This window comes from Myotis myotis, unplaced genomic scaffold (genome assembly GCF_014108235.1).
Source record: "Myotis myotis isolate mMyoMyo1 unplaced genomic scaffold, mMyoMyo1.p scaffold_m19_p_7, whole genome shotgun sequence".
In the NCBI taxonomy this organism is placed as follows: domain Eukaryota; kingdom Metazoa; phylum Chordata; class Mammalia; order Chiroptera; family Vespertilionidae; genus Myotis; species Myotis myotis.
In genome coordinates, this window is record NW_023416379.1 from 25853336 (window position 1) to 25879339 (window position 26004).

The 26004-nt window shown below is 43.5% G+C and overlaps 1 protein-coding gene across 6 annotated transcripts in view; it reads right to left on the bottom strand.

The window, feature by feature from the left end:
- Positions 1-3565: 3565 nt before the first annotated feature.
- Positions 3566-26004, bottom strand: part of NHSL1 (NHS like 1) — a 215462-nt gene continuing 193023 nt past the window's right edge. For 4 of the 6 annotated variants that reach the window (XM_036316581.1, XM_036316582.1, XM_036316586.1 and 1 more), the window contains exons 5-8: positions 22216-22347; positions 11393-14596; positions 10759-10891; positions 3566-6224 (exon numbers count right to left, since the gene is read on the bottom strand). In XM_036316581.1, the coding sequence (XP_036172474.1) occupies positions 5528-6224; positions 10759-10891; positions 11393-14596; positions 22216-22347 (4166 nt within the window). In that variant the 3' untranslated portion in view covers positions 3566-5527. The remainder of the gene's footprint in view (positions 6225-10758; positions 10892-11392; positions 14597-22215; positions 22348-26004) is intronic. The other 2 variants (XM_036316583.1, XM_036316585.1) reach the window with 1 other exon arrangement.

The window sequence follows — 26004 nt, forward strand, 5'->3', positions numbered from 1 at the left end:
ATTTACATAGGAGATCTGAGTATCCAATGGTTGGGAGGGTGGGGCCAGAGGTTGCTTAAGGTCCCTTCAACACCATCATCATATACTATCCCTTAAAATTGATCTCCCTAATCTGGATACAATTGACTAACATACCTACAGTTAGCTACAGATTGTCTTCTAGGTGTATCATCCCAAGTGCTTTACCTGAATTACCAAATTCAATGATGATGATTGTCTTCTAGGTGTATCATCCCAAGTGCTTTACCTGAATTACCAAATTCAATGCTGTGTGCCACGTGGCATCATGTGTTTTACAGACGAGGACACTGAGGCACAGATGTTAGGTCACATGCCTCAGATGAAACTAAGGACAGAGGCTGATTGGAGCCCAGGCAGCCGACTCCTCGGTCCATGCTGTTAAACCGCTATGCCCCACTGGCAGGTAGCGGTCAAGAGCAGGCTAGGACCGTCTGGAGGTGTTCTTGCATATTACATGCATAATCATTATGATGATAACTTCAGACATACCTTTTAGACTGTAATTTTTGATAGAAAACAAGCTAGATTTCTGTTTCTGGAATTATTATGGGTATAAATTTTAAAATCCCAGGCAATTATTTTCCAAAGGTATCTGTTTACATTGACTGTTGATTCTTAGCATGTTTATGCTTGCCAAAAAGACACAAAAATTCTTTTTTAACTCATTTGCCATCCCCAACTAGAGGCTACCTTCTAGCCCTCCTGATGAATGTCCACAATACCAGCCTCTATTGGTAAGAGGTAACTATTTCTAACACTTCCCCTACAGTCCTATATAAAATAGGCATCTCTTATGCAATAAATCCCACTTTACATAAGCACATTCCTGGTCACTCAGATATTGTTGGAATCTGAAACACGTTCAATAAAAAATCAATTTCATACTGAAGTCCAGGTATCCCATTTTCACTTCCTCTCCCCTAATGCATAAACCAAAACATTTTCCAGCACTGATCAATCCGAGAGTAATTTTCATGGCAGTGAGTCAGTTGTTGTAATGATGTAGGTGGCATGATTACAAGGTAACCCTTATGCCAACTTTTCTTTTGAGATTTTTATTCTCGTATCTGTAGGAAATTCATGTCTAGACTTTTACTTAAGCTAAACCGTCTACCTTTGCTGTTGGGCTAATTCGTGCTCCACGGATTAGCCCCTTTCCTTTCCTCGTCAGGCTCTCCCTCTCCACACACTCTAATCACTCTGACCGCAACCCACCAGTGGAATGTATAGCTTGTAAACAAGGCTAAGAACCAAGCCAAGTTACATCATTCCTCTTCTTAAAAACCTTTGTTATTCCCCAGCACTACAAAACAAATCCTAATTTTTTAAAATGACATCCCAGGCCCTCTACATTCTTACTGCAGGTGACCATTCTAGTATCATGTCCCCCTCTGTTTTACTAGAGACTTCTTTTAGCTACACGGCTTCCTCTAAACACTTTGCTCTGTGTCCTTGCTCAGGCTGTTTCTTCAGTCTGGAATGACTTTCTTCTGCCAACTCCCTATGCTTGGTGAGAGCCTCCTCATCTGTGAAGTCTTAGCTCAGGTTCACCACAGCCAATGCCTTCCCCATCCTCTTAGGCAGGAGCCATGACATCTTCCTCTGAGAACCATCTCTCTCACCTGCAAAGTCAGTGAAAAATACTTACCCAGTGAGCCTGGAGGTGGACAGCCCAAGGTGTTCTCACTGGACCAGGCTCCTCTGCCTTCCACACCCTGTGGCTTCCATCCTTATTGGTGCTTCAGTTTGCAAGAGCACTGTTCTTCCTCCAGCTTCCCATCCTCTCTAGGGAGAAGAGGGGGAAGGAAGCCACAAGAGGGATGGCACCTGCATGAGGAAAGCAACTTCCCAGACAACAGTGGGGCAAGGGGTCTGGTATGCCAGCCGGGTGCATCGCCAGCCTGAACCAATTCCAGGTGTTCTGTTCGTAAAGAGAACACATGCCGGCTGGGGTCCCGGCAGGATTTGCCCTGAACGTTCTTCCCTTTCCTCTGCTCCCACACTGATCTGTTTTACAGGATAGTCCATTGTTGATGCCTCTCTTCACTAGGTTTGAAGTTCCTTAATGATATCTCATCCACATTTTTCTATCTTAGAACTTCCTCATCCTCATCTAGGACATGAGATGTATTTACTAAAGGGTTTTTTTTTTCTTTTTCATTGCTGAACACACACTACAGATGTGCTCTAGTCTTTGTTCTGTAACTAAATTGGGCCTGTGTGGAAGGTAGTTTAAAGCAACTCACTGAAAGAAACTAGATTATAGTAACTGAATAGCTTATTACAGAAAAAAGAGACCTCAAAAATCAGGTCCATGCTTTATCCAAAACTACACCCCCCCCCCCCCAACAATATCCTAATAGCTGCCAAAGTAAAGTATCCTACCTTGTTCATCTCATGACAGAATCTCAGCAATACACATAATTATTCATATTCACCTAATGGACAGAAAACACATTAAGACAGACCCTATAAAGCCAATCTCCAGCTTCACCTGTCCTCCCAGGAGGCCACCAGAGCTGGGTGTGGTGGTGGGTGGGGAGTAAGATAGAGATACAGAAACACCACCTTTCTTTCTTATCATTGTGATTCTCCGCAAACACATAGACTCATCCACACACGAGAAGCAATGGTTTCAATCAGTATTCAGAAACAGGAGGGCAGAAATCAGACCAAAGTTGAGGCTGCTTCCAACGGACAATCCAAGTAGGTATTTCTTTCTCTCCCAACTTTTAGAAAAACTACAGTGGAAATCATTTAGGCCTGGAGCTTCCATCTATGACGATCTGGCACTTAAGGTCTCATGGTAGAAGGAAGGGTCAAGTCTACCCTCACTGAGTTTTTAGTATGATCTGATCTGTTAACTGTAGCTGGCCCTGGGGAATATAGCAGTAAAACTAAAGATGCCCTATGGTTCAGGAAGGAATCTAGATTCTTGTTTCCCTGTATGTCATCCATGCCTGGACGCCATTCTTGCATCTCTCCACATCACATCATCTGTACTATTAGTCAATACATTATTCGTATTTTATTCAAAAGTCCCTGGGACATCGTTTAGAGTTGTTTTTTTCCAGATGTCCTTTGAGATGGCACAATCCAGAGTCTGGGATGTTCTAACTCCTCTCTGTTGGGTCCCACCTCCCACGGGCACCGTCTGGTTTTCACTGCTCTTCTGTTTGCATCCAGCAAAGCACTCAGCAGCTCTGCACATTACTCAAAAACCCATGTACTCACAAAAAGAAATAATGTTCAAATATTTCCTTTTCAATTGTTTTATTCAAAGCAAATTAAAAACCTAATATATTTTCCTTTAAAAAAGGTGTTTTAAAAAAATATATTTTATTGATTTTTTTACAGAGAGGAAGGGAAAGGGATAGAGAGTTAGAAACATTGATCAGCTGCCTCCTGCACACCTCCCACTGGGGATGTGCCAGCAACCAAGGTACATGCCCTTGACCGGAATCGAACCTGGGACCTTTCAGTCCACAGGCCGACGCTCTATCCACCGAGCCAAACCGGTTAGGGCTAAAAATGGGGTTTTTAAAAAATAGTTTTATAATTAGTGTTGACATTGCTTATCTTATCCTCAACATATTTGATTTGTATATTAAGTTAAAGTTCTCTGATAGCCATGTACATTCTAATCTTTTCTAGGTATCTATGAGATTTCATATCCAAAAGCCAACACTACTTTTCTAAAATTAAGAAGAAAAAAAGTCCTTGTTCCCAATGTAGTAGACAATTGCTCCAACAGGTAAAAAATTCCTTTGCTTTTGGCCAAATGTCGGGTCTTGATTTCTGTTGTGTGAAACAAAGTGTTTTTTGTTTTTTTCAGAGAATGGAAGGAGCCTTAATTCTTTAGGGTTGGTTTTCTTGTGTGTGTGTTTTTTTTTTGTCTCAAAGATGTGTCTAAAGTGGGTATCTGAACATTATGATGATTTGGCCTGTGCGGTCCAACTCTGAGATGATATTTTCACATCAGGGAAGATGACATTAGGCAGCTGTCTTATATGTAATCCAAGCATCTCAGCGTTGCCACCTTAGGTCCCTCCAATGAAGAAGACAAGACTCCGATTTTATTTCACCAACAAATAAAGTACATGGCAGTCAGGAGGGCGTGGGGAGGGAGGGGTCACAAGAACATGACATAAAAATAAATACTTTACACACGTTTTCCCATGTCCAAAAGTGTTAACATTCTAACTGAAGAAGCTTGGAAGGTAATTACCTAACTCAATTATTTATAAAAAATATAAAAACACACAAACCACGTGATGCAAAAAAAAATCTTTTTAATCTAAAAACTCATTTCCCAGGGCTAATTCATTGCCAAGCCCTACCAATTTTTATCAGTTTATTAGACTAACAAGAGCTATTCAGCATTTTCGTCAAAGTAAGATAATATATAATAGATTTCGATAAACCTTTCTCAGTGAGGATATGATACTGCAGGCAGTTCAAGGAAAAATAGCCATAACTTTTTCTTTGGTGTAACCAAAAGGATATCCAAAAGTTAGCAAATGTTGACGTTTCAAGTGATAAGAAATTGCCAAATGGAGGTTTAAACTCTGGTAAAAACAGTTGTACAAGGAAAAGCTCCACCCACAGTTCTGTAGTGCAAGTTTTCAAATTTCATTCTGAAAAATAAGTTTATTTTATAAGCAGGAAACAAATTGCAGCAGTGTATCACTCGCTCCTCTGCCTTCTCTCACCCTCTCTGCATGTGCACACCCTCATTTCAGTTCTCGAAGGTCCCCGCTATAAAGGAGGAAATTCATTAAAAAATTACCCACGTTTCTAACAATCGGGCTGAGAGTTGTGTCTGTGGCTGCACGGCAGCAGGCTCCGACTACAGCGTTGTCCCTTCCACATGTTTGTCATTTTTACAAAAAAGAAACAAAGCCTTTTTTCCCCCAGAAAAAAGTACCTGAACCCATTAGTCACTTAGCCCTTTCCCCACCTTTCGGGTTAGCCATGAAAGCACACCTGTGCATATACCCATGCGTTCTGTGCACTCAGAACCAGCAAATCTACCACCTCGTTCTTAAAGTCATGGTCCTCTCCCTTCTGGAACGCACTCATTTCCACACATACTTTCAAAGCATTGCCACCTAGTCCAGAAGCTTCCATTACTCTACCTGTGTCTTTTTCTCCTCATATAACTGCACATGTTGTGTGTCTGTGTATTTTTCTTAAACATAAAAAGTGTTCAAAATGCACACATACACACCTATTCACACACACCCAACATTTAACAACAAAAAAAAAAAGAAAAATCTTCCCCAGGAAGCACTTTCAGAAGTTAAGCTTCTACTTGCTTTTAAGCCACAGGGCGAGTGCCAAGTGAGTCCTAAGTGACCCGCATCCACTGCAGGCATGGCAGTGCCCGGGTCCACAGCACACACACGGGTGGGATCCCTGGGCAGACAGGGAAGGGTTCCTCGGGCTCCCTAGAGCGATGGGTTGTGCATCTCCCCCACGTCACCTGGGAGATCCATCCTTGCCCCTAACTTGCTTCCCTCAGAGGACCCCCGCACTCTTCCGATGGGCCCCTGCCCTGGGCACTGGTTGTCCCATCTGCGGGGCCACATGGCAGGCCGCCCCCATCCATGTCATCCCCCACCAGTCCGTCCAGGGAACAGCCCCTTGCAGCGCCCAGGACACGGCGAGCCCTGGTGTCCACAGGCTCCGTGGCCTCCCCTTCGCCTTCCGAGATGACGGTCATGGGGCTGCTCTGGATCCGGTTCCGCAGGCTGTACCTGCTGCTGGCTGCGGAAGGTGGGGTTCGACTGCGGCCGTACCTGGGGCCGGAAAAGGACAGACTCCGAGGCATCAAGCCTTCGTTCCTGGCCCACTCCTCCTGGGCCCTTCTGTTCTTGCTTGGGGAACAGCTGGACGGGCTGTCGGGAGCGTCTGGCGCGGGCTCCGACCTTGACCTCTGGAACCTAGGGTCTGTGTTCTTGAGCATCTCGGCTGCGGACATGCGGGCACTGGTGTCTGACCGACTCCCCTTTTTCAGCAGCAGAGCTTTGAAGTTGTCACTGCTGGTGCTGCTCTTGCGGACACTTCTCTGAATCGATCCCACCTGCTTTGGGGAGGCCAGGCTGGGGGCAGCACCGGTGGGTGTCACTGGCGGGGAGGGAGAATGGTTTCTAGTGTGATCGTCCTCTGAATCTTTACGGCCAAGGACTTTCCTCTTGGATCTGAGATTTAATAACATTAAGATAAAGGTTAATTCCAAATGGGCCACTGGATGTCAGCCACAACCACCATGCTTATCTTACTGCACATTCAGGTCACCATCTATGGAAACCTCCACACACCCATGCACAAGAATAGTTCATTGTATTTACCATGTGTGCCCATGACCCCGCTATCATTATTAACTGATGCCTCTCTTCTTTAAACTCCACCCTCACTGGATTATTTTGAAACAAATCTCAGACATAATAACTGGATAGGACCATTACTAAAGTTCTTAATAACTGTTATTTCTAATTTAATTCTCCTACATTGGACTGATCCTGACTGGATTTCATGGTGCTGGCAATGAAAAGGCCTAACAGCTAATTTCCAGAATACCCTACCCCCTCTACCGAGAAGAGCCCCCATCCAGCGTTGTCCCTTCCACATGTTTACAAAAAAGAAACAATTCTACAAGAGTTTGACATAAAACCAGTCAATTCTACAAGAGTTTGACATAAAACCAGTCAATTCTACAAGAGTTTGACATAAAACCAGTCAATTCTACAAGAGTTTGACATAAAACCAGTCTTCCTTGGCTCTTACTGGACCATGCGTCAACTCCTAGAAGGCCAATGGCCCAGAAAACAAAAGCGAACCTCCCCGCCATGTCCTGTTTCGTGACTCATGTCAGAGGACTTCTAGCTGATCAGGAAAATGTGGGGCTGTGGGGAGACTATGAGAGACGAGGGGCCTTCAGGGAGAGTGAAATGTTTCCTGCAGGTATTTCTTGTCCTCAGTCGCTAAGAACCTCCCTGTTCCATGTGTTTTCTGCTGAGAGTGAGTCAGAGATAATAAAGCAGATGAGCCAAGTGGCCCCTTGCTGGTCTTTTCATAACAACAACTCAGTGTGCCAGGAATCCGTTAGCCAAGTACAGGTGGACTTGCTTTAAGGAAACGTGGCACATCTAATGAATAAAGATGCAGGAATATTTATTTTTCTGCTATAAAATTCTAGAATATGCAGCAGGGAAAGATTGAGAGGATGCTATCTGTACACTCAGATCAAGGGTAGAACCTGAGCACTACCAACTTCTAGCTGTGTGACCTTGGGCCATTACTCATCTATACCGCACCTTGGTGTTCATACTTGTAAAATGGGGATGATGGTATCAGCCTCACAGGTTTGTGAGGATTCCACGAGATAAAGAATCTGTGGAGTCACATGGACCTGGGTGCACTCCCAGTGCTTAAAGCGACCTTGTTCAGTTACCTTGGGCAACTTAAAATTTCTGATCTGTTTCCTATATGGAAAAGGGGAATAACAGCAGATAGCACATAATTTAGCAATCAAGATGGATGCAATATCAGCCATAAAATGTCAGGCACAGAGAAGGTGCTTAATAAACCTTTGAGTGTCACTTAGGAAAATATAATTTCCCTTCCTGCCTCTAGGTCAGGCTTCAGTGCTGTTTTCATGTGACCTGCACAGCAAGGCATGGGGGAGGGTGGGCCATGATGGCTGTCCTGGGTTTGATGCTCCCAGGGTCCTCTCCCTGCTTCTGACCAAAGTGGAAAACAGGAAGTAGTAAGGACACAATTCAGAGGCTGAAAGGTGGCCAGACCTGATGTGGCACCAGCCCCTTTGGGAATGCAGAGACTGCATGTGATATCTAGGTTCAATGGTTCTGCTCAGCTGTCAATAAAAGCAATGTTCTAGAGCAGTGGTTCTCAACCTTCCTAATGCCGCGACCCTTTCATACAGTTCCTCATGTTGTGGTGACCCCCAATTTCATTGTTACAAATTGAACATAATTAAAGCACAGTGATTCATCACAAAAACAGTATGTAATTATATATGTGTTTTCCGATGGTCTGGCGACCCCTGTGAAAGGGTCATTGGACCCCCAAATGGGTCGCGACCCACAGGTTGAGAACCGCTGTTCTAGAGTAAGTTAATGAACGATGGACAGAAACCGTAGAAATACTAACATCTCCGAATTGTAGAGCTGGAAAAGACTTCAGACGGTTTGGTCTGACCAAAGAAGGTGCCTGAGGTCTAAAGAGTGAAGTCACACGGCTGAATACAAGAACTGGGACCTGATGGAGTATTTTTCCATTTATAGCACATGGCTCCACCATTTCTACAGGTTGCCCCTCCAAAAGCAGCTTTGCCCATCCCATTTGTGCAGGTACTGGTTTGTGATGTCATTTTTTTGTTTGGTTTTTCAACAAAGAGGACGTGCCGAGTGCCACACAACAACCCACAGCTATCCTTGATTAAAGCTATGGCCTTTCATTGCAGATTCAGAATTAAGAGAAGGGATGGAAATTTATAAAAAGTAGTGTTGTTTTTCAAGAACAGCTGTCCTCTAAAATGAGAATTAAGTCTAAACATTTGAATTCTCTGCTTTTATATTGTGTGTGTATTCTTAAAGAAGATGGCTGTAAAAGGTGCTTAAACAGTTAACTCTGGTTTGAAAACTAATTACTTCAATGAATATAAAAATTTCACACCTCAACTGGTGTGCTACATGTTCCATCTGGCTTCCAATCTGAAGGGAATTGATTTGCATTCTAAAACTTGAAAGCTGTGTTTCAATTTAGATATTCTTTACTTTGAACTATTAGCTTAGGTACTGAAGGGGATATAAAATAAAGCCCTAAAAATCACAAACTTTAGGTGGATTTGGATTATGTCTGCTAATATACTGTCTGTGTTAAAATAAAAACCAGCACATGTCCTTGGCTTTCTCTTTACAATCCTATCCTACGTGGCCTTTACGGCTACCATGCACACACAGGATAATTCAGACAGGCCAATTCCTACATCTGCTGTAGACATAATTATAATTACGCTCTAGATATAATTCTCTAGTAGGAGAAACCTCAAATTTTTCAGGGCCTCAAGAAGGTTGCTAAAATAAAATATAGAGAAGATCTTTGGCATATTTTTAGGAAAAGCATGTTGTAATTTGGGCCCACAACAGTTGGGTTCTCACTGAGACCAAGTATTTAGTACACAGAGTGGCCAAGCAACACATCTCCTTGCGGACTGCTGTTATAAATACATACGCCTGCAGTTAGCAACCCAGTGCATTCCATACTAAATGAAAGCCATCGAGTCTTGGAACAACTTCCAAACAGTTAAATACCAATTGGTTTCATTTAATTCAGAAAATATTTATTGAGTGCTTATTATGTATCTAGCATGGTTAGTATTAGAAACAGCTGTGTAAGCCTCTAGACGTGCCATTAAAGTTGATTTCAAAGATTGCATCATTGTTCGTTTCGCTGTTTCGAGAAATAATTTGGTAACTAGCTACCTTTTTATTCCTAATGATATCAAAGAGAACAGTCAGACAAGGAGCAGTCTGTGGAACAGAATGTTAAAGGAACAGTCTGTGGGGTCTTTTGGGATATTTACTAATACTAGAGCCAAGAGGTAAAAAATATAATTCTTCACAAACACCTTAATTTGCCAGCTTTGTTTTTTTTCTCTCCCAAATTATGTGTTTATGTATTGCATGAGGAATTTCAGGTAGGGACAACCCTATGCTTTTCATCGCATGCAATAGTTTTTGTTATATTCCAAGAATCGGGAAAATGGTCATACACAAGGTTAGTCCCACAACCAGGATTTTTTGTTTCCAGAGGGAAAAAAGGAACCTTGATTCAGGGCAATACAAGATTTTGGAAGGATAAGGGCATGTGTAAGAGTGATCTGAAAATACTGCGGTGAAGAAGTCTAGGAAGAAGCAAAGGTTTTATATAGAAAGTACTTGCACATATACAATCTTAATAGTTTTTACAATGTCACTGTTGTGAGAGTACTTGCCTGTTTACAACCAGAAAAATGAGGCAATAAGTAAAACTTTAGTGTTAGGTCCTATTCACTCAAGGTGACCACATCTGAAAAGTACAGGCAGTTCTTTTAAAAATATTTATTCTTTATTTTTTCAAACCCAGTAATCTCTGATGCCAGTAGGTGGCACTAGCAGCATACAGTAAAGCAAGTAGATTTAATTCCTTTTGCTCCTGCTTAAAAAAGATGTACTCTCTTATTGAAACATGTATGCAGCCGAAGAAATTGCACTATAGATTCCTGGTTTTTCTGTAAAATAAACAACAACAATGCTGTGCCATTAGGAAGTTCCTGTCCTGTAGCGCTAGTCTGTGCATCTCCCGTCCACAGAACACAGCCTTCCTCCCCTGGACTGGACCAGGGCTGCGCTAATCCAACTCCTAAATACCCTGTCATATGACTGACACATTGCGTTCCTGGCCAGCAAGAGCAGTGCTGACCAGAGGCATCACACAGAGCCTCTGATCCCCATGTCATCATAAAAATTAGTGGAACACAGTAAAACAGAAACTGGAGTCCAAGGAAATAAAAATATAGAAACACATGAAAATAAATCAAGTTAATGAAAATAATCCAGTTAATGAAACCTAATTGGATGATAGAAGAAACCTCAAGGAAGGAATATAAATTGAGGAACCATTTGGAAGAGGGGGACTCAAAAAGGAGAAGGAAATATGAGTTTTGGGTACCTGTGAATAGCTGCGAAGAGGTCTTCTGTGGTCCGGGGTCTACTGGGGGTCATCACCTCATCACTCCCTTCTTCCTTAAGGAAGTCAAAGACCTCTGGGGAAGAGCCAGCCACGTCGGACTCCGGCACCCGGGCTATGGAGAAGCAAGCAGCAAACACAAGATTCACAAGTGACTTGAATTTCAGTCTTTCGCCAAGCTCCCAGTACGCTTCCCTGTCATTCCTGACAACGTGAGAACCACAGGGACGGGCAATGGGGTTTGATATTTTATAAATACGGGGAGCATGCTAGCCAAAGCTCTTTCTTTTGTGTTCAAGTCTAGATCTCCCAATGAAGCTCTTAAATCGTGTTGTAACATTACTTTGTGGCTCTCCGGAAGGGAGAGTACTCAGTGCTATTTAATACCCAGCTTGCTGCAGACCACCACCCCCTCCACCCCTCTATTCTCTGTCCTTCTGTAAGCTCTACCCTTAGATCTAGATTTTTTTTTAACATTTCACACAATGCCAAGCTAGTAACCTAAGTGTGAGGCAGCGTAGGAAACCCACTGCGGGCTCTAACGTGCACACGCACCAGCCCTGTCTGCCTCGGCTGCACATGGTCGGAGAGGAATAAGAGAGAAAACCAGACTCACGCCCTGGGTCCTGCAGAGCCGGGCAGCGCTCCTCCGCATGGCCCCCGTGGTCCACGCTGTTCTCGGTGCCTGGCTCCTCCTGCCTGGGGGCTGGCGAGGCACTGGGCTGCACCATGGGGACATTGGCTTCCCTTCTGTCTGGGGACGTGGATCCTGCAGCTCCTCCCTCAAGAACCGAGCTGCCGGAGGAGTCGGTCTCATCAGAACCAGCCGGGGCTGCACCAGTCTCGTTGGCCTCTCCCCTCGTGGGGCTGGGCACCGCTCCACTCACGTTCTCTGCTGGCTCCACTGTGAAATCTCTCTGCGGAGGTGGCACCACCAGGAACAGTTTGGGCTTCTTGGAAATGGGGGGTGGCTTCTTGCTGGGCGAAGGTCCGGGGGCCCTCTGGAGCGGGGCGGTCCCGGGGCCCGGCCCGGCCTCCGCCTCCCCGGCACTGCCCGGGCTGCGGCTCGGGCGGCCACGCTCGGCTGCACCGTCCCAGTGACCCTGACTCATGATCTTGGCAGGAGTCGGAAGCGGGCTTGTCACGGAGGCAGGCTGGCTTTCACTCTCCATTTCATTTATGCTATTTCGGGATTTCAGCAAGGCAGATGGCTTTAAATGATACTGGGGCACCGGCGGAGTTCGTTTTTCCTGAGATGCTGGTTCAGATAGCGGTGCTCCCTGGGTTCCTGAGTTCCTTCTCACCGGCCTGAGCTGCACCGTCTGCAGGGCCTCGGCGGTGATCAGGGGCAGGGGAGGCCTGCCGCCCTCCTCCGTGGTCCCCGGCGGTCTGCAGGCCTCCTGGGGGGAGGTTGGCTGGCTAGATTTTTTGAATGAAGGCCTGGCATCTTTCATCAATTTGGGGTCGAGTGGCGGGGCAGGAGGAGGGGCCGAGGGGGGTAAAGACGGTGGAGGGGGTAGCACCGGGGCAGGTGAGTCCAGAAGGGGGCTCCGGGCGGTGGGGGGAGGAGGAAAGCCTGCATTGGGCGGAGAACAGAAGGGAGTGAGAACCTCTGGGGGCGGAGGGGGGAACAGGGGAGACGGAGGCAGAGGGCCCTCGGGGGAGTCTGCTGAAGGCGGCGGAGGAGGGAGGAAAGGAGACTTGTCCGCAGGACATGGAGATGAAGGAGAGGGGAGAGAAGGGGCAGCAGGCAGAGAGGCCGGCGCCGAGTCCAGCCTCTTCACCGTCCCGCCTCCCTCCGTGGACGTATTAGAGGACAGGGACGTGGACGACGAGGAGATGGAGAGCGAAGACACCAGGGAGGACTTCCTCTCTGGAACCTTGGGCTTGGGCTTGCCCTTCCCATTGGCGGGTGACATGGACTTTAAAAACACAGGCACGGGGGTGAGCGCGGTGGGCGTGTTGGACTGGCTGGAATACCCGCTGGACGGGGAGGTGACTCGGTGGGCCTTCTCGGGCGATGTGGTCTTTGGTTTGACGGAGCCGCCGGGCAGGTGGGGCGCGGCGGCCCTGCACCCCTCCGGGACGTGGTGGCCCGGCCCGTTGCCAGGTGGCGCCCCGCTGCCAGCCGCACGGCCCCCGCCGGGGCTCGCAGGGTCGTCCTGCAGGCCCGTGTAGTCGATGTAGTAGCCCCACGGGTCTGTGTACTCGGACTTGACGCTGCTCGTGTCGCTCTGGGACGGGGTGACCCCGCCCGGCGCGCAGCCGTGGGGCGCGGTGGCGGAAGCCAGGCTGCTGCCCCCGCTGACGGTGCTCTGGCTGCGGGAGCGCGGCAGCCACGGCTCCTCCAGGTCGCTGCAGGGGCTCTGCGAGGGCGACAGGCCGCCCTGGCCCCGGAGGCTCAGCTGCAGCGAGTGCTGGAGGGAGGCGATCAGGCTCTCGTTGAGCACCTGCCCGTTGGCCTGGCCGATCTTCTTGGGGACCCTGCGCAGCGAGTCCGTCCGAGAGGGGGGCAGGGGCGGCTTCTTTGCTTTCTTCAAGGAGATGTTTCGAGAATGGGATTTGTCCCCCTGGTTTTTCGGAGCTCTTCCATCAAAAACATTGACCACGCTGTGCCTGGGGTTCCCAAAGCCATTGCTGCTGTTGCTGCTGCACAGACTCCCGGGCCCAGCATCGGGGTGCACTGCGTAGTAGCCATCATGGTCCTCTGAATACAGAGACCTGGCGCCCTCTCTGTGGCACGTGTGGTCCAAGCTGCAGCTGCTCATGTTACTTCCAGGAGTGGAGCAACCAGGAGTCGCCACGTGAGGCTTCAGGGGGGATGCCCGCCCGCTCCCCGAGGCACTGTATTCCCAGGGCTCCCCATCACCATGCCCCCCGCCTCCCGAGTAACTGGGCTCGCTCTTGCCGTCCACGTCCTGGGGGTGGGCTGGGAAGTTCGGGTTCCTTCTACAGGTATAGGCCATGGCTTGGGACCCGTTCTCCTGGTTTGCTGGTGTGTTGAGGGAGACTGCCGAGTCACAGAGGGCCAGAAGCGTGGCTGCCCTGGGCGGGTGGGGGTCAAAAGCCTGCGAGACGATGGTGGAGGGGCCCTCACTCCAGGTACCACCGGGAGATGGGCGGTCACCTTCAACAGAGTGCCTGGGCAGCAGGTGGTCTCTGGATCTCACCTTTGTGTGGGAAGAGGAGCTGGTCTTTCTACTGTCCAGCTGCCCCAAACTCTGAGCAGTCTGAATAGCAATAACCTCTGAGGAGGAGGAGAGGGTGGCGTTGGGGATGACGCTGGTGCTGTACGTCCCGTGGGGAGACACCACGCACGCTGGGCTTGCTCTGTTTTCACTCTCAAAGTGCCTCAGCTCCTGAGACTTGGGCCTAAAGAGCGTTCCGGTCCTTGAGGCACCTCCTAACTGCCCTGGGTTTTGGAACGTGCCATCCAGGTCTTGCACAGGGCCCGGGGCGCCCGGCCGGGGCTCCAGGAACTGAATGCTGGCCCTCGCTCCGGATCGGGGGAGGCTGTGGAAACCCGCATCGGTGTTGAGGCGAGAGGGGAACACGATGCCCGCAGAATCGCTCAGCACGGACATGTTCCCGGAGGAGCCTGAGAAGTGGCTCATCTGGGCGGCGATGCCCTGCCCCTTCTGGGCCCTGATTCTCCGCATGGAAGGCGGCACGACCTTCACCTCCTCCGTCTGACAGCTGGAGTCCCGGGTTTCCGAGCGCTGCCCCGCAAGCCGGCAGCCGCCAAGCCTTCCTAGTGTGGAGCAGTGCTCGGGGGCGTACACCGAGTGACCACCAACACCATCCTGGCTGGTGCCAGAGGCTGCAGATAAAGCAGAAGGAGGCTTGTTACCTAAAACTCGGGCTCTTAGTTCATCACCTGAACCCTCACCTCTTTCTGACTCTGCTGTATTTAATATAACACACACACACACACAAACTTCTCTATGTCATCTATTTTCTTTCCTCCCACAGGCACCTGAGTGAGTTTAAATAGTTACCAAATAGCTCCTAAAATAAAAGTACTTATTATGAATTTCATGTACTTAATTTGTACTTCCAAATCCTCCTATAGATTAAGTGCTGCATATGGAATTCTTAGGTACCCCCTTTGAGATTAAGGCTGAGAGCTCTGTGGAAGGTTTACTTTTCAAGTGACCTTTCGGTTTTGTAAAGATTTCAAAGTAGCCAGTCACCTACGAGGCGCCTGCCCAGAGCATCTGTCACGCAGAGACTGACTTTTCCAAAGACAGATGAATGCAGCAGTTCAACAACAGGGCTCCAAAGATACCATTTATGAAGGATATGGGTATAAAACAGTGTTAATTTCTGTGGCAGAAGAAAATCCTAAGAAAAAGAAAAATGATTTATAGGCCCATCTGTGTTTCAAACATTTCTATTATCCAACTCAAGCCATTATCATCTGTCTGTCAGTGACATTCAAAATTCAACAGCAATCTGTTGTGTGCTGGTAGGGAAAAAGCAGCGGGAACTGATCCAGTGAGCATTTCCTCAAATTAGCGTTATTCATTTCTTGGAGCTTTACAAAAAGAAAAAAGCATAAGGAAGGGCAAACAGAGAGGGAAGTGGAGGAGAAAACACCTCAAATGTAGATAACAAATTTCAAGTACCTAGGAAAGAAGAGAAGCTTTAAAAAAAATCGTGAAGGCAAAATGTACAGAGAAAAAAATCAATTCATGCAGAGTAATCATTAGGACAAATTAAGTCTTGAAAATTAGTAGCAAAACTACAGTTCTCTCTGGACAGTTCTCACCCAACAAGGACCTGAAAAGAGCTCAAGCAGGGGCTTGCTGAGTGATGCTGGTTGGGCACCCACCAGCACCACTGCTCACCGGCAAGCACACTGGTGGTGATGGGATTCTGGAGCCCTCCCTCCACACCCCACATTAATCCCCAAGTGCAACTAAAGCCTTGTGCTCATCCAAACAGCAAAGCACTTAACTAAAATGGCAGCAATGTTCCTGGTACAAACCCCAAGAAGATGTCACCCTGTGGAGGCAGGCACCCAGCACAAAGCCCTTCCCTTCACTGTGCTGATGGAGAATCATTTTTGTACTCGTATCTCTACCCAACAGGATCCATTTCCTTCTCCTTCCCCTCTGCCAAGTACCCACTCACTAAAGACACACACAAACTCACACACACACACTCACACATATGCATATGAGGTTCTCCCTTAGAAAGAGCAGGAGCAAGCAAGAGGGCAGGAACTGAAGAAAAATCCACTTTGAGGAAAGAAACAAAAGGCACATGTTTTGCCATTTGGTACAAGTATAGAAGGTGGGAGCCTGGCTTGTATGGCCCTATCAGTTTGTACCAGTTTGATTCCAAACATTAAAGATACCTAGTCTACTCAATGATGGGATTTAATATCCTTTCTCCCCTCCCCGCCCCCCAAAAAATTATAGTAGTTTTTGCATGGGATCAATGGTAGATTTTTAACTGTCTCTAAGGCCCATAATGTCCGGCTTATTTAAGGTTACAATTTTGAACGTGAAACCATTCTAGGCTTCTGAAAATGGGAATATAGCCACTTCTTCCCCATCTACAGCCAAGTACAATTTTCTTAAGATAACCCTATTTTTCTAAAGCCCTTTTAAAATGGAAAAACTCGTATATATTTAACAGAGAGACCACCAAAATTCTATTTCCAAAACAGGTCCTCCAATATTTTCACACTACTAAAAGTATCACAATATTACAGATTCAGATGCTACATTGATTAGAATTAAAGAACAAAATCAGACTACAACAAGAGAATTATAAACAATCAGATGCTGCTAAAAATATTGATGGGATTTATCTGATTTAAAAATATATTGTAAAGAAATAATTATGTATATATATTTTTTTACTTATTATATAATACTATAAGGGTTTTTAAATTTTTAAAGAACACATGTAATTAAAGATAGAAATATACTAGTTAATTTTAAGGTTTACATAGGATTTTTAAAAAGTCTTATCAGCAAAATACCTAGGAATAAACTTAACTAAGGAGGTAAAAGACTTATATGCCAAAAACTACAGGACACTGAAAAAAGAGATAGAGGAAGACATAAACAGATGGAAGAACATACCGTGTTCATGGATTGGTAGAATCAACATCATCAAAATGTCCATACTACCCAAAGCAATCTATAGATTCAATGCAATCCCCATTAAATTACCAACGGCATATTTCACAAATCTAGAACGAACGTTCCAAAAATTCATCTGGAATAAAAAAAAGACCCCGAATAGCTGCAGCAATCCTGAGAAAGAACAAAGTAGGTGGGCTCTCAATACCAGATATCAAACTGTATTACAAAGCCACTGTTCTTAAAACAGCTTGGTACTGGCACAAGAACAGACATATAGATCAATGGAATAGAATAGAGACCCCAGAAATCGACCCAAACCACTATGCCCAATTAATATTCGACAAAGGAGGCAAGAGCATACAATGGAGTCAAGACAGTCTCTTCAATAAATGGTGTTGGGAAAATTGGACAGATACATGCAAAAAGATGAAACTAGACCACCAACTCACACCATACACAAAAATAAACTCAAAATGGATAAAAGACTTAAACGTAAGACGGGAAACCATAAAAATACTAGAGGAATCCACAGGCAGCGAAATCGCAAACATTTGCCGAAGGAATTTCTTCTCTGATAATGCTCCTAGGGCAATGGAAACTAAAGAGACAATAAACAAATGGGACTACATCAAAATAAAAAGCTTTTGCACAGCAAAGGAAACCATCAACAAAACAACAAGAAGACCCACTACATGGGAGAACATATTTGCCAATGATACCACCGATAAGGGTTTAATTTCCAACATTTAAAGGGATCTCATGAAACTTAACAAAAGGAAGATAAACAATCCAATAAAAAAATGGGCAACGGACCTAGATAGACACTTTTCGAAAGAGGACATACAGAAGGCCGAAAGACATATGAAAACATGCTCAAAGTCACTAATTATACGAGAGATGCAAATCAAAACGACAATGCGTTATCATCTCACACCTGTCAGAATGGCTATCATCAACAAATCAACAAACAACAAGTGTTGGAGAGGATGTGGAGAAAAAGGAACCCTTCTGCACTGCTGGTGGGAATGCAGACTGGTGCAGCCACTGTGGAGAACAGTATGGAGCTTCCTCAAAAAACTAAAAATGGAACTCCCATTTGACCCAGTGATCCCACTACTAGGAATATATCCCAAGAAACCAGAAACGCCAATCAGAAAAGATATATGCACCCCTATGTTCATAGCAGCACAATTCACCATAGCTAAGATTTGGAAACAGCCTAAGTGCCCATCAGCAGGTGAGTGGATTAGAAAACTGTGGTACATATACACAATGGAATACTATGCTGCGGTAAAAAAAAAAGGAACTCTTGCCTTTTGCAACGGCATGGATGGAACTGGAGAGCATTATGCTATGTGAAATAAGCCAGTCAGAGAAAGATAAATACCACATGATCTCACTCATTTGTGGATTATAGAGAACAACATAGACTGATGAAATGGGACAGATCCAAAGACTGAGAAACAGCGATCAGGCTATCAATCCCCAGAAGGAAAGTAGGGGAGGGCGGGGGTAAGGGGAAGAGCTCAACCGAAGGACTTGTATACATGTATATAAGCCAAACCAATGGACATGGACAACAGGGGGATGGGAGCATGAGTGTGAGGGGTGGGGGGGGGGGGAGGTTGGGGGTTAATGGGGGGGGGTGAGGACACATTTGTAATACCTTAACTAATAATAATAATAAAAAATAATAATAATATAAAAAGTCTTATCAGCACCTGTAACTAATATATTATTGCATGTCAAGTATAATTGAAAAATAAATCTTAAAAAGTCTTGGCAGGTCTTTAGTAATGTTTTTAATACAAACTATCAGAAATTATTCAGAAGGAGATTCCTTTAAATGAGGCTTTTTCTGCTTGGGAAACACATATTGGGATAAGTTCCAGAAATAGCCAAATATAATTACACATCAACAAAATAATCCTATCTGAGTCTAAAAAATAAAAGAAACCTCACAACAGGGTGTTCAAATATATTTCAATGTATGTTTAAGATAAGATTAAAGAAAAAAAAATTGTATCCGATTTATTTAAATAGAAGGCAACAAATAATAAGTCATCAAATATACTTTGGAAGTAAATAGAAAATATCATAACCTTGATTTTAAAGTGTTATATATTAGCTAGTCTCTAGAGTCCATTTACGTATTTTGAAGTAAAAGCTGCATATAATTAAGCATAATATAAATATAACTCTAATTCTGGACACACCTCTGGTTAGATTTTTAAAAAATCCAAAGCCCTGGCAACCTGGGTAGTGTTTAGTGGACAGGACATCTAGAAAATTCCTAAAATGAATAAAGAAAAAAATATGATTGAATTTTTCCCCAAAATGTTACTATATTCAAATGTTATTTTCCCCTTATTCTATCCACCATTCCTTCCAACTAGTATACCTATAAAACTAGTCATTGTGCCCTGGCCAGTGTGCACAATGGTTAGAGCACTGGCCCTGCACCAAAGGGTTGTGGGTTCAATTCCCAGTCAGAGGCACGTACCAGGGTTGCAGGTTCAATCAGGGCAAGTGTGAGAGACAAACAACAGATGTGTCTTTCTCACATCAATGTTTCTCTCTCTCCCACCCTCTTTCACACTCTCTAAAAATTAATGGAAAAAATATCTTCGAGTGAGGATAAAAACAAAAAATGAGAGTCATTGTCTAATTTTCTTTCTTTCTTTTTTTTTTTTTAACTAGTTCTAACTTAGATATAGCTGTCTCAGTTGACCTCCAGCTGTGATCCAGGTCATATTATTGACTGTGCAATGACATCAGCTGCTGCATATCTGGCAACAATCACAACATTGATGATATGGGGAAAGCTATTTTCTTTCTGCCAGCCTTAAGAGTGGTTCCATGTCACATGCAAAAGAGAAATAAACTTGAGCTCCAGGGGCTCAAACATAAATTTAAAAAATATTGCCCTGACCGGTTTGGCTCAAGGACATGTACCTTGGTTTCGGGCACATCCCCAATGGGGAGTGTGCAGGAGGCAGCTGATCGATGTTTCTCTCTCATCGATGTTTCTAACTCTCTATCCCTCTCCCTTCCTCTCTGCAAAAAATCAATAACATATATTTAAAAAAAAATAAAATAAAAATAAATAAAAAATATTACAATGACAGAAGATATGAGTTACCAAGCTGGCCAAATCATTCCAGTTAAGTCAAACAGGCAAGTGAGGGATTGGCCGATACTGGTTGGCTCAGTAAAAAAAATGATAAATATTCATAATTCTGAGGTTCTAGAATTCATATTACATGCATATATAGATAATTTATACTGAATACTTAATGTGCATGTGCATCTTATCTGGGCCAAACTATTCTTACACCCTTTGCACAAAGCCATCCAAAACCTAGCTTTCCAACCAAATGTAACCTACTCTTGAAACATCAACCTTGTTAACTTACAAAGGGTCTATCTTTAAAGTTGCTCCTTTTGGTTAAGACACACCTCTTAAAGATCAGTTCAAATACAAATGTTACCTGAGTCCTGTAAGAGATTAGCTCATTAAGCACCTACCGAACATACATGTACATATTAATTTCTCAAATTAATTAGCCGTCATCTAAGAGAAAAAAAAGTTTGAAGGAACGATACAGGAGGACTGGCCACTAAAAAAAGCAGCATAGCCCTAACCGGTTTGGCTCAGTGGATAGAGCGTTGGCCTGCGGACTCAAGGGTCCCAGGTTCGATTCCGGTCAAAGGCATGTACCTTGGTTGTGGGCACATCCCCAGTGGGGAGTGTGCAGGAGGCAGCTGATCAGTGTTTCTCTCTCATCGATGTTTCTAACTCTCTATCCCTCTCCCTTCCTCTCTGTAAAAAATCAATAAAATATATTTTAAAAAAAAAAGCAGCATGTGGGGGCATGAACCAGAGGCAGACCGCACAGTCCTGTGGGTGTAACCTTGCCTTCGTTCTAACCCCTGTGTTATGGGATGAGACGAGCACCTGGACGTCGTCTGGGTCACTGGAGCTACCCACAGCAGAAGCGAAGCTCTGCTATTCTTGTCTCCTTGCTGCAGTCCGGGAGGCCGAGCATACATACTGGGGAACTGAATGGCAGTCAAAGAGGAAATGTCAGGTAAAGAAGAATGAGCAGGGGTGCCGGGAAAACAGACATAGGAACAGTGTCTATAGCCCCTGGAAGCTGAAATGCTGCCTCAAAGTGCTATAACAGGCATACCACTATGGCTAGGATACATTCATTTTAACTAAGAGACAAGTTCAGAAGGAAGAATTCTGAGTTTCTAGAGTAAAACCTTTAACAGTAAATGAAAGTAAAAACATCAGGTGAAAGTACTCATAATGAAATAAGTCCAGAGGTTGGCTGAAGAGAAAGGCACGTTTCTGGAAGGGTAGTATTAAGTTCCCTACAATAATTACAATAGCACCTATTATGCTCAGACTAGTACCAGATACCGAGGGCTTCCCTATATTAATTCATTAAATCCAAACAACCCTCCCTTGAATGAGGAAGCAGACTCAGAGAGGTGAAGGAACCAGCCGGAGGTCACCCAGAGAGTTAGTGGCAGAGGTCGGGTCCAAATCCAAGCAGCCTGGCGCCAGAGTCCCTGTGCTGACCCAGTCTGCCTTGTTGCCTCTGCAGACATTCCTGATGGGCCCATTAAAAAACAGAGAAGTGAAGATAGAAAGAGGAGAATGAAGAGATTATCCACAGTGTATATACAGATAAGCAGAAACAAATGGATAAGTGAATAATGAAGTAAACAACCTCTCCACTAGCTAGTTTTTTTATTTGTGTTTTTTCTGTTTTTATCACAGGTTGAAAAATACTGACCCAAAATCTATGAAGTTGTTTCACTGGAAGTACAGAAATGCACTATCCAACCTAAACGACTATTTTCTATCATACTAGTAGTTACTAATTATCCCCCACTGCTGTCTCTTTGATGACAATGCCACCGATATTGTCAGTATAACTAATGAAGTCCATTTTCGTAACTTGAAGTTCTAGAATGAGTTTTCAGTTTTATGAAAACTTTAAAATCTAAATGAAAAGTAAATTTCATTGTGGCAATTCCCTACTGTTCAAGGTACATGGAGATGATGACATAACTGAATTTCTACCATCCCAGTGAACAGTTTTCATATTAACTTCTCGTCTTACCTTGTCACCAAAACTCAATACATCATCTACATGGGGTGTTAAGATTTGTACCCAGTGCCTCATTCAGAAAAGAAGCTGGCCCTTTGGGGCATCAAATGGCTATCAGAATGTATCGATTTCATAAGCATCACAGATGAGGTTAGCATAGGAATGCTGAGCAGCAATGAGGGGCAACAGAATACAGTTCTGATGAGCCATACCTAGCTCCTTCTGTATGTTGTCAGGGACTCCTGTAATAGTCTTTCTCCTTTTGACTTTCTTCGGTCGTCTTACCAGAGTGTCTGTGTAAATTAGAGACCGCCGTAGGCTGGCCTGACGATCGAAATTCTCCCCTAATGTAGAGTAGTAGAACAAGCAAAGCAATGTTATTTTCAAGCAAGCTGACACCATGCACTTTCTTCCAGAAGCTTGTTGTCAAATGCTAAGAAGGTATTAATAATGATGTTAGCCAGTCATATGGTGATGAATGAATGCTGAAGGGCAAAAAGGGAAGGAAAGCACATTATCATCATAAGGCTCTTTTCCAATTTCTCTGTGTGTGTCCTTCCAAAGGAAGCACCTGGATCTCATTTCCAAATGAGCTGGAGTGGAAAATGCAAATTTGTTAACAACACGCCAGAAGAGTGATTCTGCATTATTTTAACCATGAGTCATCGGGGAAGTGCTTCACGTAGGTCCTCTGGTCTCAGACATCACTCATTACATCAGCGTGCATGTGAGGATGGCAATAAATGTACCTTAACACATTTCGTACCGCTCAGGAGTTTTCTCGTGTTCCGCGCGCCATCTGTTAAGGACCGCTCACGAGTGTTCTCGTTTTTCACGCCCATGGAAAAAGGAGCGAATCTAGATACTTATGTAAATTTTGTTTGGTCCCTCTTCATAGAGGAAAATGTTTTACGCAGTGCCATACGTTACAAAAGTACTAGGAACTTTAATTGTTTTTGTAAATAAAAATGTTATAATTATTGAAAAACAACACCTAAAGTGCATTATGATGATTTAAATAACGTGCAGTTTGCCCAAAAACGTGCGGTCCCTGGTGTATGTCTTAGAGATTCCTATGCAGTATGCAATGTGTTAATCATTCAGTCAACCATCACAATGTCCCATCCTATGTGATGAAACAGATAACAGTCAAGAACTCTCAGATGAAGAGTTTTTCCTCCAGTCAAGGAGGCCAACAATTTGGACAGACTGCGGAAATGAGCTGTGGTGCGAGATACTATAATGAAAAATAAAAGCCTTATAATGATAAAGTACTTTTACCACAATGAGACCCAGTAGCACTGCTGTTGTTAAAGCTGAACTGCTTCTTTAGTTCACAGTCACTTATAATAGTCGATCTGAATTTAGATATTTCAGGTAATGCTGCAATCAATCCCCAAATGTCAGATCCACAGGACTTCTTTCTCTCGAGAATGTGAGCTTGTGTGGTTGACACACAATGGGAAAACATTAAAAAATAAAGTATCAGTTTTTGATTGGTCTGCTTTAAATGACTTGCCAGCTAAATTAAAGAAAGCTTTATAGCACTGACCTTGTCAAGTGGTTATCTCCTCAAAAAGAGATTTTAAAAATACATATATACACACAAATTATGTACTTCCATCATTCTTTTGTTGTGAGAAAAGTATAAAAGCATTCTCTCTTTTTAGCAATATTGACACATTCAAAGTGGGTATTTTGTGAACAAGGTACTTTCTATTATAATAGCAATAAGTTGTAAATAAAACTTTAATCAAAACAGACAATAAAAGAGCTGAATGATCAAACTACATTTCACCTACTAAGGAACAAACTTCAACTTGAAAATGCTTGCCTCTTTGTTCCTAATGGAGGAAAACAGAAACCATTGAGAGAAGACCCTGCAACTCCAGAAGGTACCACCACTGTAACAAACGTGTCGCTCTGTGCAACAACATACAAGGTGCTTGTAAGTGGCAAGTCATGCCTTCAACGCTCCATTAGTTCCCTGCAGCAGAGCGGAAAAGACTTCCTTGTATCAAGGCGTTAAAATTGGTTAAAACCTAATAGACAGTTGCATTTAGTCTCCAGTTTTGCTTCCTAAACAAAAACAAAAGATAAACCACTCAAGCTCCCAGGAAATTAAGAAACAAACCATGAGGATAGAATCACCATTAAAGATGCCAAACTTGCCTTAGCTGGTTTGGCTCAATGTTTAGAGTGTTGGCCTGTGGACCAAAGGGTCCCAGATTCGATTCCAGTCAAGGGCACATGGCTGATAGATTCCCAGCATGGGGCATGCAGGAGGCAGCCGATTAATGATTCTCTCTCATCATTGATGTTTCTATCTCTCTCTCTCCCTCTTCCTTCCTCTCTGAAATCAATAAAAATATTTTGGGGGGAAAAAGTTATCAATTAAATAAATAAAAATAAAGGCGTCAAACTCTCCATCTTGCACTGTTACCTAAAAGGACTGTGCTCCCTGCTGGACTATACATTTCTTGAAGGCAGGGACCACGATTCATGTCAATGCCTGACACAAAGTAGTTATTCAGTAAATACTGAATATTCAGTAAATATATGAGAGGAATTGAATCATTCTCTTTCACTGAAAAATGGCATTAGTCAGTCAGGCTTACTACTTAGAAATAAATTTTGCTGGCTCAAACATCAATACAAAGCCAGTTTGTAAAAACTGCTTCAGTATGTTTACCCACTCTTATTTTCCAGGTGGAAGAGTTGTTATCCCACATGGCAGATTATGAAACATACTCATATATACATTTATTTTAAACATTTTTTTCTCTTCAACATTTAGAACATGCTGAGTCCCACAGAACTACAACTAAAGGGGTTAAATTGGTTTCCAAGCTTGCAGCTCATCACGCTACTGCTCTACCTCTATGCCTGGCGGGCTTCCCTCTGGATTTGAAATAATATATTTGTCGGCACTTTCCCCCAGCTGAACCTTACTGAAATCAACTAGACGTTCAATGTTTACCCAAATAAGTGAGCATTTGACAATTCCCAACAGGAAGTACATTTTTATCTCAAGAGTCATCTGGGGCTTTAGAAAATGTCATTTAAATAGCAGGAAACTGTCTAACCTAGGTCAATTCAACTACTAAAAGTGACAGTTTTTAATTTAATGCTTTTTTATATCAGAATATTAGAAAAACTACTCCCTTTATGAAATATATGTATGTGTACCTGAACACATGTATCCAAAAAATGGATCAATACATATGTAATTAGAAATTATATTTAATTTCTACATTTCTGAAAACATTAACCACACAAAAATACATTGCATTTTGATATAACTCATATTGCTCTTTTTTTTTTTGTCATTAACCTTTCCTGTGTGGCATTCTGAAGGCCTCCTTTTAAACTTTATGTAATTCATATCAAACAGGAGAGAATTAAAGCTCAAAGAAAGGACACTGTCTCCTGTTGTGACAATGCATTTCATTGTAAATAATTCATTACTCCTAAAATTCTAGTTACTCTGCTTTAAATTTACTAATGTCACAATAATATATTTTATCCTAATTCCATTACAGATTGTCATATTTCATAGCACAATCTATTTATGATATTATTCCTGAGGCACTTAATCATACATAATTACATTTCTGCTGCATTTAATCAATCAAATAATGTAATGCATATTCTTACTGAAAATATGCACCTATGTACTTCATTGAGCAATAAACATTATACTTTGTTCTGAAACATAACTACTTATAATAATAATCTTTAAAAAAATATGATCTCTAGGTGAACAAGAATCACATTCAGAAAGATCAATGATGTTATCTGCAAAGAAAATGGATTAAAATGCCATGATATTCTTCCTTTAAGGCTTATGCACAATAAATGTGTGAAATGCACATGGAATTGAAAATAATTCATGCACTTATTTATTACATTTCTCTGGAATTCAAAATGAGTTCTAAAAGTAATTTTTAAGTGCAAGGTTTTTAAAAATTCTCCAATAACTATCAAAATGTCATTAGTCC